Raw genomic sequence first — 18,219 nt, forward strand, 5'->3', positions numbered from 1 at the left:
AACTTCATGCTCATTCCCATTCTCATTCTGATACAATTTAGAAGATGAAACTCGAGTCAAAACTAAACAGATAAATGGATATAAATGTTTTACACATTTCACTGTTTCCCATGATTTTGGCTCATTTTCATTCTTCACTTTATGTTTATCTTTTCTTTCTGGTTTACTAAATACTACATTACCCTTTGCCTGTCTTGTTGTACAACATGATATCATGTAACCACATGAGTTGCAGCGAAAGAATGGCAAGATTGAATAAACGAAGAAAGAAGAAAAAAAGTGAAATAGATTGTTCGATGACAACATTTAGCCAAAGCGTGACGCTTGCAATGGAAATTTTTCTCTCCACGTAATCATCATGATTAACACGATGGAAAAGATGAAAATGAATTTTTCCGAAAAATTGTCTTTTCTCTCTTATGTTGATTCAAAAACAATTAACTTGATCAATTGTGCCATTTAACGATGATTATTCCAACAGCAAACTCCAAGTCTTTCAAGGGACTTCGTGACTGTCAAGTGTTGATAACTTTTTTGATTAATGTCTTTTTACCTGGAATGAGTATATCATTGACCATTATTTACACCTTGATTTAGTCATTTCTTGTCAATCTTTTTAATGTTGTTGGATGAAACCAATTGAATGAGTAGAAGAAAAAATTTGACACAAAATGCTGTTCTTTTCGTGTTCATATCACAGCTTTTTTCTCGCATGTTTATCATCACCAGTAATTAGGTTAGAGACAGAGTGACTTGCAGTTATTGTATACAGCCAATGGTATCAAGCATGCAATACTTTTACGTCAAACTTTTATTGTTATTGATTAGTGTTATTACCTTGAAAGGATTCAAATCTTTATCTTGTCCTTTATGGTAATGAAGATGAAAAAATATGACAGAAAATATATTTATATATAACAAGATTTATATTGACAGGGAAAAAAATGTTTACGCCAATTGGATGAGATTGTAGCATCTTGTGCATATCAAAGCAAATAATACCCTTGAGTAAGGTCAATTACAGAACTATAGCCTGGAATGGTAATATCCAGACTTTTTTTTTCTTTGCATTTTAATATGAAAAAAAAGAAGGAAAAAGAAAAAAGCAATGAAAGAATCAGAAGAAAAAGGCAGAATCGGAAAAAATTCTCATTTCTTTGGATACAATTTTATTGATATTTTGTTTCCCAATACTGCCCTTACAAGCTTATCAGCAATCTTACATGCACACTTTTGATATATTTACCGAGGTTACTCAGAATAATAAGTAGAGAGAGCCCAAGAAAATTTCAAGTTTTACACAGATATATTCATTTCCAACATTTATTGAAAATAACACTCAATTCTTGCTGGGAGTTGGAACTGGGAGTAAAGCTGGGAGTGAGTCTGGGAGTGAGGCTTGAGTGTGGATGAAAGTTAGACTTTGTGAGTAATGGAAGTTCATGAGTAAAGAAACTTTGAGAAAACAAAGTAAAACATTTACGTGCTCATGTTATCAATCATTTGACCAAAAATTACTGAATGTTCTGTTGAGATGTGATTGGCATGTGAAATTGTGAAAAGGCCAGAAATAACAAGCAAGTTTAACGTGTAAAAATATTGCTTGAATAGGAGGAAAAAAATCTAAAGCTCACCAACAACAAGGTAACTAAACTGGAAAATAGGTATGATAGCTGAATAGCTATCATGATTGAACATGGTTAAAAGTGAAACGTAGATTGGAGTGAAAATTTGTTTGACAGCTTTACTCAGATTCAATATATTTAATAATATAAAAAGTGAAATTTTACTCCCTTTAACTTTCAATAACTCGGTCAAAGTGTTAATTACAATGGAAAATTTTATTTCATTTTTTGATCGATAAACTTCACTTTCTTCAGGCCATTATTCAAGCAAGCCTAATACAACAACAGAATTGTATTCAAAACTGTACTTCGATATTATCAACTTTATTGCATAAACTTTCACCAAAGAGAACTGCAAAACTTGAAAAAATTCAGGAAATCCGAGCAAAACATGAAACAAAAAAATGAAATTTCGAGATAGACTTAGTTCTAGTCGTCTTGAACAAACAACGAGATCAAATGTTTTTCAAAATTTTAAAACTTCTCATTAGCATTTGGATCGAAAATTTCGTCAAAACTTTTATTTAACTTTTGTCGATGCAATTGCACTGAAGAGAATTAGAAAATTTTCTGAAAAATAATTCGATTTGTGATAATTAAACATTAGATGTTCATGTAAACTGTTATTAATAACATTAAACGATACTATCTTTTAACTCAATTGATTTGTACATTTTACGATGATAGCAAATTGATTGGACAATCAAAATGTTTGCTCTTTTTTATTCTCACTCTTTCTCTCTGTTTAGTTTCCATACTTATCCTTGTTGTAAAGATTATCAAGATTTTGACCATTTATTTCACTGTTATTATCATTATTACTATCAACAAGGGAAGCAATAACAATATCCTAAATCAATAAAAACAAAGTTATTATTATCACATACAGAATATTGAATATCTTGCTCATTCTCAGTGTTTCCCTTCTTCTTTCAGATTAAATGAATAACTAAATTATTTTTGGTTCCAGTGTTTTGCTGCCTTTTTGTTTAGGTCACTTCAATCCATTTTAGTATCATGTTTCAAGTTGAATCTTGTCAGAGTAAAATGTTATCAAACTTGTCATGTTTACAGTAAAATGTCATCTAAGATGACGTTAATGATAATGATAATTTTCTTGCTTCTCTTTTCCTTCCTTTCTCCCTCATCTCACCAATACTATCATTTACAAGTGTCACATTTGGACCTCAACTCTTCGTTATCACTAATTAGCAGACTTTTTAAGGACAACAATTTAATCAGACTATAAGTATTGCGCACTTAAAGGATTAAACAAATTTTACATTTTGTTCAGTAAAGTCAGTCTAATGCATGACCGTTTCACTTGACAAGAATAAATGTCAATATTGTTGTTATCGTGAAGAAAAGTCTTAACCAGATAAACTTGATATTAGATACTCCAACATTATAGCTACAAGAGAATCGGTTAAACGAAAACATTTTACTAAAAACCACTTAAAAGAGCAGTTCTGATGCTAAAAGAATTACGATATTTTTTAATCTTTGGAAATATAATTTTTTGCAAGCGCAACTGATGTTCGAAAAACTTTTTTCTTTGCCGAATATTAGTTGAACATTTTTCGCGAAAAGACTTGTTTAATGGTTCTATATATCGCGAATATTGCAGAGAGAAAATTATGATTTGAGATTACCGCCAGATCGTTTGAAAATTTGTTTAGAACGGTAAAAGAGTTCCTAGTTTAGGATTGACATCATTTGTTTAACATTTATAAGTTTATCTATTTTTAGATTCTATTATTGCTTTTTATTTGCTGAACGAAAAGAAATACATTTTTCGAGAAAATTGATTCTATGCCAGTCTTTTTTAGAGAATGTAATTTTTGTAATTGGGAGTTCAGTTTTTGGGAATCTAAATTTTGAGAATTTAATAACTTTTTTTCTTGTCTTTACAGATAATCGACGCTTGCCTTTTGAAGAAAGACATATTCACGTTGGTCTGGGTAAGATCAACATTTTATCAGTTTCCAAGGAAGACGCTGGGTTTTACAAGTGTATAGTTTCCTCACTCAATGGTGAACGATATGAAAGTAATCTTTATCTTCATGTTGTTGGTAAGTAACTGATTTACAGACATTTTCGATCTCTTTTGTCCCATGTTAATTGTCCATCACAGCACATCAAGACCACTTTTCCCTTTAATCTGAGGTATAAAATTGAATTTAATCAGTTTCATTGTCATTCTGTGAATGCTTTGCCTCAAGTTTACATCAACTTTACGCCATTCCCAGATGAATACCGATTGTTGTTTTTCGTAACTCAAATAATTTCCGGTTTGAAAGAGAAATAAATTTCAACAGTTCATTCTCTTATCAGCTGAATAATTGGATGAACAGGGAGGCAAGACATGCAGCAAGAGAGAGAGAAAAGAATCCAAAGAATAATTGCAAGACAATTGTCTATGTTGATGAGATGAATTCATGTTAAATTAAAGTCCATCGAGAGACTAAGCAGCAGGATGAAAAGATCTTTATCCAAGATTCTGTTCAAGAGATTTTCTTTTTTTTCGTCTTTTCATTTTCTTTGTCCATTTTACTATTTGACTTTCCAGCCAACTGCAAATGCCAATAGATATAAACAAAGATTTTGATCCTAATCTAGTTCAACAAGATTTCCAGTCTTTGTCCCCATTCTGTTGGAGTTGCCAAAATTTAGTTACACAAAAGATTTTCATTTGACCATCTTAATGAATAATCTCATTGCAAGGAAGACGGCACAGCAGTCGACTCATTTCCATGTCAGAACAAGTTTACTTAATTTGAAAGGTTCAATGTTCAAGGTTTTCGGCGAGAAAAATTCGAGTTGAGAAGGAAAATAATTTTGGAAAAAAAATTCGAAAAAATTTGTCTACAAGAAAAAAGAAAAATTTGCTCTTCCTTTTCAACATTCATCATCATTTGTCCCACTGAATTTGTTGCTCTTTGAGTTGAGCTTCTTACTCTATTCTTGTGAGTCAATGTATTGTCATTTAGTACGGAACGTCATTTTCATGGTTCATTATTCTTGTGATTGGCAATTTCATTCTCATCATTATCATTATTTTCATTCTTGTTTTTTTTCTGCTCTCTTCTCACACTTGCTTTATCGTTTTCATGCTTTCGTTGATTTACACTGTGATAATGATAACAGTCCATTGACAATCAAATTGATTAACTGATTATAGTTGATAATATTGTTAGATCAGATTACGAACAGGGAAGGCAAAAGGGCCATTTTGTCTGAGGCTGGAATGAGGTAAAAAAGAAGATAAAAGTAGAGTGAGAAAAAAATGTGATAATATTATTAATCCTTATTAAATAACAATGTCAACATAAACCATTAACTATCATATTTTCAACTGGAAACTGTCAAACTTGTAGGTTCACCATCAACACTCATTTGATAGCAAGACACATTATACAGAAATATGCACATCATTATTTCCAATTATCAATTCAAACGTGAAGAAATTTGATGAAAATTAATATTCTCTTTTGGCCATTTTTGTTGTTTCTTTTTTGTTCGCATGAAAAAGCACCACCAATATTGAGTCCATTTTCGTTTCCAACCAGTCTCGAGGAAGGAATGAGAATATCAATAATGTGCTCAGTTATATCGGGCGATCCACCGATAACTATTGCTTGGCTTAAGAATGGGCTTCCATTGGCTGACCGAAGTGAACCCAATCCGTCAATTCACATTGTCTCACTTACTGAATACGTTTCCTCACTCATTATTGAAAATCTCAACAAGACTGACTCGGGCAACTATACTTGTTCAGCTTCCAGTTTACACTCTTGGACCAGTTACTCTGCTCAATTGACTGTCAAATCAAAGCCTCATTTTACACTTACTCCAAGTGGTCGTATTGCCACCACCGAGATGCCCGTACTGTTCAACTGTCAAGCCGACGGTGTTCCAAGTCCAGTTATAAGGTGGAAGTTTCAACGTTCTGCCACGCAAACAAGTGAACCTGTTGCAATACTGAGCAGTCCGCGAGTCCATGTGCTCGAGAATGGATCACTTCACATACGAACAGTTTCCCTTGATGATGAGGGAACCTATCTGTGTGAAGCTTCCAACGGCTTGGGCAAGTCAATATCAGTCTCAGCCTTTCTCAAGGTCCATGAACCTCCAAAAATCCGTCCAGTTACTTCCAAGTCGATAGTGAAGCGCAGCGAGAGAACCGAGTTAATCTGTCAAGCATCGGGTTCTCTGCCAATGGTTATTGAATGGTTTAAAGATGGTTACCCACTGAGTCAGGGTAGTGATGAGGGCAACTTGCACACTTCAACCAGTTACTCTTCCAATTATAACCTGCGTGAAGAAGACGATGCAAAGTATAAAGTTTCCATCTTGACTATTCATTCGGCAACCCGTAACGACTCTGCCTTGTACATTTGTAATGCAATCAACTTTTACGGGTCCGCTAAAACGATTGTCAAAGTAATTGTCCAAGAACCTTCTGATCCACCGGATAACCTGAGAGCAACTCAAATAAAAAGCAACTCGCTGACAGTTACTTGGACTGTTCATCATACTGGAAACTCACCCATTCTTGGTTTCATCATCGAGTACAGAACTGCATCTGGTAAGTGTCCAATTTTTCAGTGTTTTTTTTCTCTTCATTTCCATTGGAAACCCTCTCGATCCAAATTTCAGTTCAACCTTTTTTCTCCTTCTCACTCAATCATTATCTTTCCACTTTGACAGAAACTTGGTCTTCTGGGAAAACTTTGTACATTAGTGAAAGTTCAGCCAACTCAATTATAATCACAGATCTTTATCCATCAACATCATATTATCTGAGGATTTCTGTGGAAAATGCTATTGGTCGAAGTGAATTTAGCCAAGAATTGTTTTTCATAACTCGAATGGAAGGTAAGACTCCTTGAGATTCAACATTTGTTTCACTCTCCAAACTCTGTATTTTTTTCTCAAAAACATTCTTTTACTTCTTTTCCATTCAATTTTCAGCTCCAAAAGTTGTGCCTGAAAACATTACCGCAGTGCCTTTAGATTCAAAATCTGTTCGTATAAGTTGGATTATTCGGGATTCCCTCGAAACGGGTGAGGGTAAACCTCGAAAGGGAGTAATTGAAGGCTTTTACATTGGCTATAAAATTGCTTCAACACAAGGATCATTTACTTATAGCACCATGCACCTGCCTGACCCTAACGAGTCTGTCAACTCTGGCAACTCAGTGACGGAAAGCTTACTCAATGTGCCATCTTATGAAGAGTCAACCAACAGAATTGGTTACAATTCAAACTTTAACCAAGCGAAAGAAATGAAGAAATATCAAACTGTCATTTCTTCCCTGAAAAAGTCGACCAAATATGCGATAATTGTTCAAGCATTCAACAAAGAAGGGGAAGGTCCATATTCAGACCAAATTGTTGTGGAAACTTTTGCAAATGGTAATTTGAAATTTAACCAAAAACTTGCTTATTCCAATTTAGCATTTCCAAAACTCATCCAAAAGTAAAATCCTTTTCCAATTCAATTATAACTTTAGTGACAATGATTCAAGAAAAACTCTTTTTCTGTATCAAACCAACACCTAAAGGTACAATTAACCCATTCTTGCACTTGAACCCATGAAATGGTCAACACAAATTCAATTAGATTGCTTTTTTGCATCACCAATGACCATGCAATTTAATCAAACTTTATTTCCAAGTTTCACTTGAAACACTTGAAATGCTCAGAAAGTGCTTGCAAGTGCAAAAAGATTGAAAGCTATTTTTACACTTTTATCAAGCAAATGAACAAAAGTCAATCGACTGACCAGATTTGTCCAGCAAGGTTCGTCTTTAAACATTGACAATTGAGTAAATAAATTGTTTCTAATGAATCATTTATACCACAAAATGAAACACGTTCAAGGCTTGTTGACTTTACTTTTTGTTTAACTTTACCTTTAAATGATTACTAAACAAATAGAGCAAATTTGGTAAACTTGAAAGTGAATCATGAAATGATCAAAGTTAAACTCGTAAAATGAGCAAAAGTTTTTTCTCTACTTTTCTCTTGTCAACAAAATTATCTCATTAACCCTCCGTTGCTACTCTTAAAAAAAGTCACAAGCACTCTACTCTTGTGACAAAAATGTTTGGTGCAATAAAACAATAAAATGCATAAGAGGGAAAAAAATTGCTAAAAAGAAAGAGTAACCCTTGACCCTTACTGGCCAAAATGTAACTTTAAATTTTATTGCTTTTTTAGTTTTAAGGGCTGCTTTGCTAGTTGGCGACTTGATTTTTTTCCTTTTTGTCTAAGACTTTTCAAGTTTCTTTTTTGCAATCAAGTCAAAATTTTAGTTTTGCGATTTTCATTTCAGCAACAAAAAATCTTGTTTTCTGATTCTTGTGCTCAGTTTTCGATACTTTTCGTGAACAAATCAAACATTTTAGTTAATTGTTTTAATAAATTAGTGAATAGTTAATATTCAACAATATCACCAATATTCATCAATATTCATCAATTTGATTCCAATTGGATTATTGTGTATTTGTATTGGATTACCATAATTTTGTGAATCGGAATACAATATTGTTCAATCTTTGGATTCATATTAAATATTTTAAAGGTAAGAGAATTAAAGCTTTGTAAACTACTAATCAGGTGAAAATTTCAGGTTCTAATTTAGCAATTTATTCATTGCAGATGGAATTAATTTCATTACTTTGTCATTTCGATGAAAATCTCCATGATTTTATCAGAATAGGGAACATGCGAAGTAAGCCTTTAGATCGTAGAAATCGTAAGTCCAAGCCTGAAGACATAAAACTTTTTGCAATTCAAATTTTTTTATTTTTCGGTATGAAAGTCGAGAAGCATATCATTTTGCAAACATTGAAAGACGATCCATATAATTTTCTGAGCCGAATCGGTTGCCGTCATGGCAAAAAAAATACGAATGCTATTAATAATTACAAAAGAAACTTTCAAATGAAAATAGAGAGGAAATGGGATGAAATGGTAAATTTTATTGATAAACTTGAGAAAATACGCCTTTCTTGGAAACTAGATCCTCTTTCAATCAGAACGCAAGCAGCTGACAAGCTTTTTTATATAAATAGTAAAAAGAAAACCTTCAGAAGTGCTATTTGCGCTATCAAATCTGGACAGATTTACAGAATTGAAGGTGATTCGGGTAAAGAAATCTTAAAATGTGTAGTGAAAGGCGAAGGTATTAGGGAAGCTAAATTTCTCAAAAAAATTCGACATCAAAACATCATGAAACTTTTAGATTTAGAGTCGAAATTCGGGCTTGACTTCATTATTTTCAATGATTGTGGTGTCAGTATTTTTTCAAAAATGAATGAAATCAGAAATTTAGGATTAGATTTGATTCAGAAGCTTGTGCTTGATTTCTACGATGCTTTTGCTTACCTCCATAATATGCGCATCATACATGGTGATATAAAACCTGAGAATCTAACAATTAATGATAAACAAGAATTGATTGTGATTGACTTCGACGCAGCCTTTTATGAAGGTCAAGCGGATTCACAAATTTTTACGCCTGATTTTTGTGCTCCAGAATATTGGACTTCCAACCTTAGACGACGAACAACAAAATATGATGTTTGGGCTGGAGCTATCGTTTTTTATGAAATATTGTATGGACTATTACCTTGGGCAAGTTGTGAAAATTGGAAAAGTATATCTCATTTAATTTGTTCAACAGAGCTTTCATTCACTACGAGCGATCCTGAATTCGATACTATTATGAATTGTGCTATTAAAAATAATTGTTCCCAGCGTGAGAATGCAGAAGAGATTTTTACTTCTTTATATTCGAAAATGCAATGAATTTTCAATCTTAATTTTTTATCAATCAAACCGCAGTAGATATTAAAATCAGACTAATCACATATTTTAGGAGACATTTGTATCTATCAGAATCAACAATCAAAAGTTATGGACATATGATAGATTTTGATTTATTAATTGTCGAATCAAAAATTTTGATTTTTGATGAATTTGACACTAATTTTCAATCTTAATTTTTTATCAATCAAACCGCAGTAGATATTAAAATCAGACTAATCACATATTTTAGGAGACATTTGTATCTATCAGAATCAACAATCAAAAGTTATGGACATATGAAAGATTTCGATTAATTAATTGTCGAATCAAAAATTTTGATTTTTGATGAATTTGACACTAATTTTCAATCTTAATTTTTTATCAATCAAACCGCAGTAGATATTAAAATCAGACTAATCACATATTTTAGAGGACATTTGTATCTATCAGAATCAACAATCAAAAGTTATGGACATATGATAGATTTCGATTAATTAATTGTCGAATCAAAAATTTTGATTTTTGATGAATTTGACACTAATTTTCAATCTTAATTTTTTATCAATCAAACCGCAGTAGATATTAAAATCAGACTAATCACATATTTTAGAGGACATTTGTATCTATCAGAATCAACAATCAAAAGTTATGGACATATGATAGATTTTGATTTATTAATTGTCGAATTTAAATTGTCAAATTTTATTTATCAGTTTTTTCTTTGCATTCAGTACAAGTTAGCTCAATGTGGTCATTACAAATAAATTTATCGCACTCACAACATTTTTTTGAGCTCATTCTTTTCAGTTTATAAACTTGATTGCAAAGATAGCAATTAGATCTGCGACCTGAACCTCTCGAAGACGCATTTCTTTGTATTACTGGTTGATCTTCGTTAATATCCAGAATGTTATTTATGATAGACCTCACATTCAATTTCAATGTTGCACATTCCAACCTTCTTTGCATGTGTTTTTTCACCAGTTCGAACCCTAAATCTTTTAGAAATCGATTCCTTTTGATTTTTTTTCTCGATAAAATATACGTATTCACGCCGATGATATCTACGAGAGTGAAAAATAACACCATTGGCCATCTTCTTGTTCCTCTTCCACAATGATAGTTTGAACACATTTGGTCCAATGTGTCAACACCAGATTTTGTCGCGTTGTAGTGCATAATTATATCTGGCTTACCTGTCTTACTATCACACCTTTTATCATGATGCATTGAGGAAAGAAGTATTACTGCTTTACGTTTTTTCGGAACATATGAAACTAATGTCATTTGCTCATTGAAACCAAAAATTGAGCTTCCTTCTTTTCTTGATGCATTCGGTTGGAATTCAATTGGTATTTCTTTTTTATTCTTTCTTACCGTTCCAGTAAGCGTTAAACCTGAATCCATCAAAGCTTTACAAAGTGGTATTGAAGTGAACCAATTGTCCATTGTTATGTTTCGTCCAGTATTCTCATATCCAATCAGAAGAAATTTCACTAATTTTTCAGCTGATAATGGTTGATCATCGATTGTCCCTTGGCCAGAATAAATTAAAGATCTCAAGCAATAATTTGTCTTACTGTCAGCTAGGATGAAAATTTTTATACCGTATTTGGCAGGTTTGTTTGGAATAAATTGTTTGAATGAAACTCTACCTCTGAATCCACGTAACATTTCATCTATTGTGAGATTGTAACCAGGTTTATAGTATTGACGACATTTTTCATCAAATTTATTCCACAGTTCACTGATGCATGCTAGTTTATTATTTTTCAATCTATCCTTTCTGGTTTCCTTATCATCAAAGCGCAAGCAGTTTATCAAAAATTCGAACCGCTGTCGACTCATAGTTGCTCTGAAAATATCGATTCCTGTTCCATCTGTACTCCAAAGATCAATCAAATTAGTGTGGCTTGTTCGATAAATTGCAGTGTAATAGAGTAATCCAATCAAAGCCTCCAGCTCAATCAAATCGACATCATTAGTATATGAGCAACCTTGATACTTCTGACGAGCTTCTCTTATCTTTAAATTCGTGTATCTTAAGATGAGTTGAAACATAGAGGCATCGAATAATCTCTTGAAAATATCAATATCTTGCGAACCTGATAAGCATGGGTGGTAATTTTCACTGAGTGAGTCTCTGATGATGTTGTTTGTTACTCTTCTTCCAGTCATTACCGGTGTATCAAACCATGAAAAATTATTCTTCCCTGATAAGATATAATAATTATTAATTTTCGATGCAGCTCAAAAAATAATATACAAAAACCTACCTGTAAAGGTGTTTATAATTTGGCTAGGGTTATCCGAACAACTACGAAAAGAAGGAAAATCACTCGCTTCTTCAACCTCATGGTCTGAAAAATCCAAATGATGTAAAGTTGAACATGGTCCCATTGCTGTCGATGAAATAGGTATTGGACCTTCACTTTCACTTTCTTCACTATCAGAATCACATTCTGGTATATCCAAATTGTTATCACTTTCCTCTTCAGAATCATTTCCACCTCTATCAGATTCACTATCACTTGGATTTAATAATAAATTCTCGATTTCTGTATCGCCAAGATTTACCAATCTCGCTCGATTCATAACTAAATCAAATTATATTGAAATGAAGAATTGAACAAGCAAGAAAAAAACTCCACAAGTCAAAGAAACTAAGAAAAGTAAAAACTAAAACTAGACTAAAAACTAAAAAACAAAAAGTTTGGTTTGACCTTTAACCTCCCTCAGCTCACTAACTTTACTTCCTTTCCCTTCAAAGGCTTGTAAAAGCTATAAACTACTCTTTTTGCAAGTGTTTACAAAAAAGCAATAAAGTGGCCAAAAAATAAAAAGGTCTTTTTATTGCTCTGTAGCATTGGTAATGCATTTCAACAAAACTACTCTTCTGACATTTTTGTATTTTACCAGGTCGCTTCACAATTATTGCTAGATTGCAGGTAAACTATAATGTCCATGATCTTGATTTTTCAGATGCATAGACCTATGACTGTGATTGACAATAAACCAAAAGCAAAAATCTATAACTCGAAAGGTTTTTTTACTATTAAGTTTTGAAGTTTAATGAGCACAAAAAAGTCATAAGAGTAGCAACGGAGGGTTAAGACTGATTTAAAAGAATTAATAAATCAGTGGAAAAAGTGAAACAAAAGATTATCTGTTGAAAAATAAATGTAGTTACAGGTTAGTCAGGGTTGATTGAAATTCTGTGAATGAATGCACGAGCCTTTTCTTTTGATCCATTGAACTGGAAAATACCTTTTGTCAGGTTAAACAAGTTTAATATGAAAGCAAGACTAAATTGAATCATGATTCATGTGACCAAATTTGTTCCAATTGACCTGAAAATTAACCAAGAAATACACCCAATGGAGAAGAAGAAAAGAACCAAAAAACTTCTTTTTTGCTCTTCTTCTTCTTCTTCCAATTGTCTAACATGGTTGATGAATGGAGAGCAAAAGCGCAAAGAACAAAAAACCAACTCAACTACTCGTCATGATTAAACAAATGCTTGGAATATTCATTAGAATTCTGTTTGAGAAATGTTTTGATATTCCAATTATTATCATTTTCCATATCATTAGAGTTTGGGTCAATGATGGGATCAATGGAAAAACATTAAAATCGAAACATTTGCAAAGGGAAAACAATGAATTTGATATTCACCAACTTTACCCTTTTGAATTTCAATTGAATCATTTCATTGAATTTGCTTTTTTCTTATTTACTTGGAATAAAAGTTAACATTAAAAGTTGATCAGCAACACGAGTTTGTGTTTCAACTGGCAACGTTTTTCCCTGCACAAATCAAACTCGAATCATTCATCTGAAAATCTCAACATTTTGTTCCAAGAGTAAAGTAAAGAGAAAGAAAAAATTCCCTTCCAATGAGTATTTTCATATTTTTTTCATAGCTTTACTTGATTATAATAGTTTCAATTGTGAGTCTCTTTTCGTTGCTTTCTTTTGCAAGAGAAAAAAACCATTTTCTTTTTGATGACTTAAGTCGTTAACATTGTTTCTTTTAAATCGTTAGACAAAAAGATGATCAAAAAATGAGAAAAATTTTTTTTCTCTCTTTTCTTGTATAAAAAATGATTCCAAGTATCGTTATTATTCTGAACGATTGATTCACTTGAAAACTTTTCTTTTCTCTCGATATAGCTTTAGAGTAGTTTTACATTTCTTTTCAACATCTTTCATTTCACTTGACATCCTCATCATTTTGTCTCCATGTTCATCTTGGTAAACATGGTTCATCACAAATTTAGCCAATTTGAAAAATAGAATCAAGAATTGAACAAATTTATTCTTATTTACATTAAATTCTCTTTTCATTTGTTTTCTAATTTTTCTGACGACCATCACATTATAACTATGCACAGTCATGGAAACCAAAAATCTCATTGCATTATTTAGTTATCGTACTTTATTCCAACAAAAACCATTCAATTATCAATACAACTTGTAATGTGGCTAAAAGTCTTGGCCAACATTTCTGAATACAATGTACTAGTTTGTTTCAAAAGTCAAGACTCTGCATAAAGGATTATTAGAAAGTCAATATAGCGTATGTTTGTTCAAAGTCATAACTCACGTTGGTGCTAAATACCTAAGATGCGAACCATGAGTTTCAACAAATTGAAGAATGATGGATTCGAACCTTCGAAGTTATTCAGAGACATTCAGCTATTTGACCTTTGACAGTCATTTGAATGCCGTTCTCTGAAATCACCAGATATTTACACCGGTTGATGTTTGTTACAGTTAGAAACATATAAGAGCCACCTGAAATGAATTGGTTAACTGGACGTTAGTTAATTACGTTTGTTGGACACTTACATCTTTTTTACATGCGCTGGCGGTCAACTCATCTTGTCCGAAGAATGTGCATGTTAGCGTATTCTTCTGTTGACAAAACTTGATTTTGAATATTCGGGTTTCTTTTATGCTAGTTTCTTTATCGAGAAAAAAATTAAACAAGAGTAAAAAAGGTTGACCCTTTTAGCAAACGACCTAAATATTTCTGTCAAAGGTCAAATAATCAGGGAACCTTGAGTCATCTTGAAAATCTGAACTTAAAGTTGATAAACTCTCCAAGTCCCTGGCACAAATCTGCACTCTGACATAAACCGTTCATGAGTTATTTGAGTGCAAAGTATGATCACAAATGTGCATAAAATGGGGCAACTTCTCAACTTGGAAAGATTAACTAAGTTTTCTCAAAACCAAATTGATTAACTGAACTATTAGATGTGAAGTGAAAAACTTGAGTCAATTTCGACTCCATTTTTTTCTGGTGAGCATTCACAGTGCGAGTGATTACTTATTGATAATTTGCAAAATAATTGTTACTTGAAATATCCCTGAATAAAGATATGAGATGACTTTTTCTTAAGTGAAATGCTTCTAAAAATGGTTTGCTAAAAATTGTCAAATTGCACAACTTTTTCATTGATTTTCTTTTCTGTGCATTCTGGCGGAATTTAAAAAGATGACAATATTAATGTTATTGAATGATTATTCTACTTGTTATTGATAATGCTCAGGTTAACTGAATTAATTTTAGCTGAATAAACATGACAACTGATAACGATATAAAACACTTTTTTCCCTTTCATTTTTATCTTTACACATTTTCTGCACACTCTTAGTGATTTATAAATGTAAATGTAAAACTGAATTTAAACTGATAATTTGATAAACAGCATTTCGAGTTTCAACAAATGAAATACATTGGAAGTTAAACAAAAGGTTGATTCTGTGAGTTTTAATGATGAACTTTGCTAATTATTGTTGCATTTTTTGGTAATAATTTGGAACAATTATTTTGATGAAAAGGGAAAAAGGTTAAAAGTGCAAGAATAAAGGTTAGAAAAAAAAGTATTTCTTTACAATTGAACAAGTTGACTGGAATTTGGAATAAATTTGGATTAGAAAGGAATAAACGAAATGAATGTAGAGAAACAAAAAGCTCAACATTTCATTAGTGTCATCATAATCATTAATCTAATTGGAACATTTTTTCCTCATTTTTCTTTCAGATCCACCAAAAGCACCCAAATTGTCCTTTGAAAGTTCAACCAGTGGCAGTGCCTCACTTACTTGGTCACTTGGTTATGCTGAAGCCGATTCAATTCACGGTTTCATTTTGAGCTTTCGTTGTGACAAGTTTGAAAAGGAAGAAGTTTATGATGACATTAGACTGCCCAAGATTTATCGACGTTACCTTTTATCAAATTTACTTTGTGGAACCAAATATTCGGCTCGAATGTGTGCCTTTAATGAAGTCGGTAAAGGTGAGCCAAGCAATGAAATTTTCTTCAAAACCGAAGGAACAGGTAAGAATTTTTCTCAATCTCTTCAGTTCAAGTCGATCCTTTGTGCTCGAAAGTGCAACTTGATTACATCAACATGTAGTCAAGCATCTTTCGAAAAATGACGAAAATCTATGAATAAATGTATGGCTAGTTGAAGATCGACTTTGAAAATGAAATTCTCTTGTTGTCATGGTTACCAATTCTTTTCTCATTTCTTTTCTTTTTTCGGATTTTCTTCTAAATTACTAAGCTCCAATTGCTCCAGATAAAAATTCATTCATTACGAGTAACATTACCATGGTTACTTTATGGTTAACCAATTGGTCTGATGGTAAATGTCCGATTGACTATTTTGAGGTTCAATACAAACCTCAATATCAACCTGAATGGATTCTTCATTCCAATCGAATTCTTCCCAATCTTGATCGAATCGATATCAGAGAAATGTTGCCCGGAACCTGGTATGATTTACTTGTGACGGCTAAGAATGAAGCTGGTCCAACCGAAGCCAAATATCTGGTTGCCACTCTCGACATAACTGGAGCCACAGTTGCCCCTTTACTTTACAATGACTCTAAATCACTGGTCGAAGGATTGATGATTTTGGTTCCCTCAATAAGTGCCATTATTGTTCTCATTTTGGTTGCCCTATTCGCCATTTACATAGTCTTTTTGAGACCTCAACGTGAAACAATTCAAAGTGACCTTTGTAAGTATTGAAGGACCACTTGACAAGAGTTCAATATGAAGAACCTAAAGTTTCTCAAATTGACCTCAAATCTAATCAAGCCAACCCAATCAAAGTTTAATGCTCTTGTAATAATGAACAAATTGATAGCCAATCATTCGAGTAGCTCAATGACTTGAAAAAAGTGAAAAAATGAATTCGAGGGAACATCATTTTTGCCATTCTTTTTATATCAAATATCAATCGTGATTATCATTTTTCACATTATTTCATCAGATTGACTCTTCAATCCAGCCTCTCCATCAATAACCAAAATCTCAATCATTTCACAGGATAAAGTCAATGCCCAAGTTTCAGATTACCTTTAATTATCATTTAAAGTCAGTGAAGAACGATTGCTTTCTCTCGCGAGAAAATGAATTGAAATATAAATATAAATCGAAAAAAATTATTGCTTCGAATTAAACATTTTTTTCCATACAATATTTGTTCAGTCAAAGTAAACTTTTGTCTTTCTCTCTTTTACTGAACACTGAAAAATAATGACAGGGTTTATCATTGTTTCTAGTTGAGTAACAACAAGAACTGGATTCAACAGCAAATCCAAGTTATTATGCTATTAGTAATATCAGCTCATTTAATGATTACCATGATCATGATGATGATGATGTAAAAATAATGGCAACAAGATAAAAAACTGTTTCTTTTTTTCGCTCTTCCTTCTTTCGCTTTGATGATACATTTAATTATCATTATAATCATCATCATTATCAAGTTGCTTTTTTGTCTTGTATCTAATTCTCACTTTTCTTACTCTTCTCTCTTATGCACCATGATGATAGATGGGACTCACCAGGGTGCTGATTCAGTTTCCCTTCATTCATATAATAAGGCAATCAAAGGTGAACCTGTCTATGAACACCAGCGAGCCTATTGTACATCCCTTTATTCAACAGGAAACAATGAGAATCTTGAGATTCGAGATAATCCAGGTCAATTATGTTCAATGGAGGACGAGTATCGTTTTGTTATTGATAATCGGATTCCAAGGAAAGGGGTTTACGATCACATTTATGATGTACCTCATCGTCAGCAGAAAATTTTCACAGCACTTCATTAATACCTGTGAATGTGTCCTTTCCTTATTGTTGCCTCTCTGGGCATTTTTTATCCTGACAAATGTACAATCGTTACAAGATGAAAGCTCAAATGTAATTATAAAAAAAGGAGCGAAATAGAGAAAAATAAGTGTCTTTTTCTCACTCTTTTACCCATAGTTTATCAACATGGAATGCAAATTTCACAAAAGATTAACTTTTTCTTTTATTTAATTTCAATGTACAAAATTGATTAAACTGTTCATTCGAATGCAAAATTGTATATTTTTGGTAACGAATTAAAAAGAATGAAACATTGTCGCTTCTCATTGCCCTCTTCTAGATAATGAATGTAACTATTCTGCTGAGCCAGAGATTGTGGTGAAATCAGTCGGAATTCGCAATGGCGAGCTATTAACACTGACGTGAGATTAAAACTGCATGTAATGAGCTGAACTGCGTATGGTCAACGAGTTGTTCAAGACTTATGACAAGTTTCACTGTATCTGTTCCCTGTCTCCATCTATCTCTTGCAAATCAAATTGCAATATTGATCATGGATGGTTGTTTATTTAGCTCAAAATGCGGCGAATGGCAATCAATCCGATTGCGTATTTTTATTACTTTCATTTCATGAGAATTGTAATTATTACGATGAATT

General features: G+C 32.5%; 1 protein-coding gene across 2 annotated transcripts in view; it reads left to right on the plus strand.

The window, feature by feature from the left end:
* LOC107365998 (cell adhesion molecule DSCAM-like) overlaps positions 1 to 17,887 on the plus strand; it is a 47,896-nt gene extending 30,009 nt beyond the window's left edge. For both annotated transcript variants that reach the window (XM_015933576.2, XM_015933577.2), the window contains exons 8-14: positions 3,539 to 3,697; positions 5,158 to 6,213; positions 6,336 to 6,503; positions 6,600 to 7,043; positions 15,498 to 15,794; positions 16,024 to 16,482; positions 17,304 to 17,887. In XM_015933576.2, coding sequence (XP_015789062.1) covers positions 3,539 to 3,697; positions 5,158 to 6,213; positions 6,336 to 6,503; positions 6,600 to 7,043; positions 15,498 to 15,794; positions 16,024 to 16,482; positions 17,304 to 17,581 — 2,861 coding nt within the window. In that variant the 3' untranslated portion in view covers positions 17,582 to 17,887. The remainder of the gene's footprint in view (positions 1 to 3,538; positions 3,698 to 5,157; positions 6,214 to 6,335; positions 6,504 to 6,599; positions 7,044 to 15,497; positions 15,795 to 16,023; positions 16,483 to 17,303) is intronic.
* The last annotated feature ends 332 nt before the right edge of the window (positions 17,888 to 18,219 follow it).

Source organism: Tetranychus urticae, chromosome 3 (genome assembly GCF_039701765.1).
Source record: "Tetranychus urticae isolate SD_2017Ah chromosome 3, NJAU_TeUrti_SD_1.0, whole genome shotgun sequence".
Classification (NCBI taxonomy): Eukaryota; Metazoa; Arthropoda; class Arachnida; order Trombidiformes; family Tetranychidae; genus Tetranychus; species Tetranychus urticae.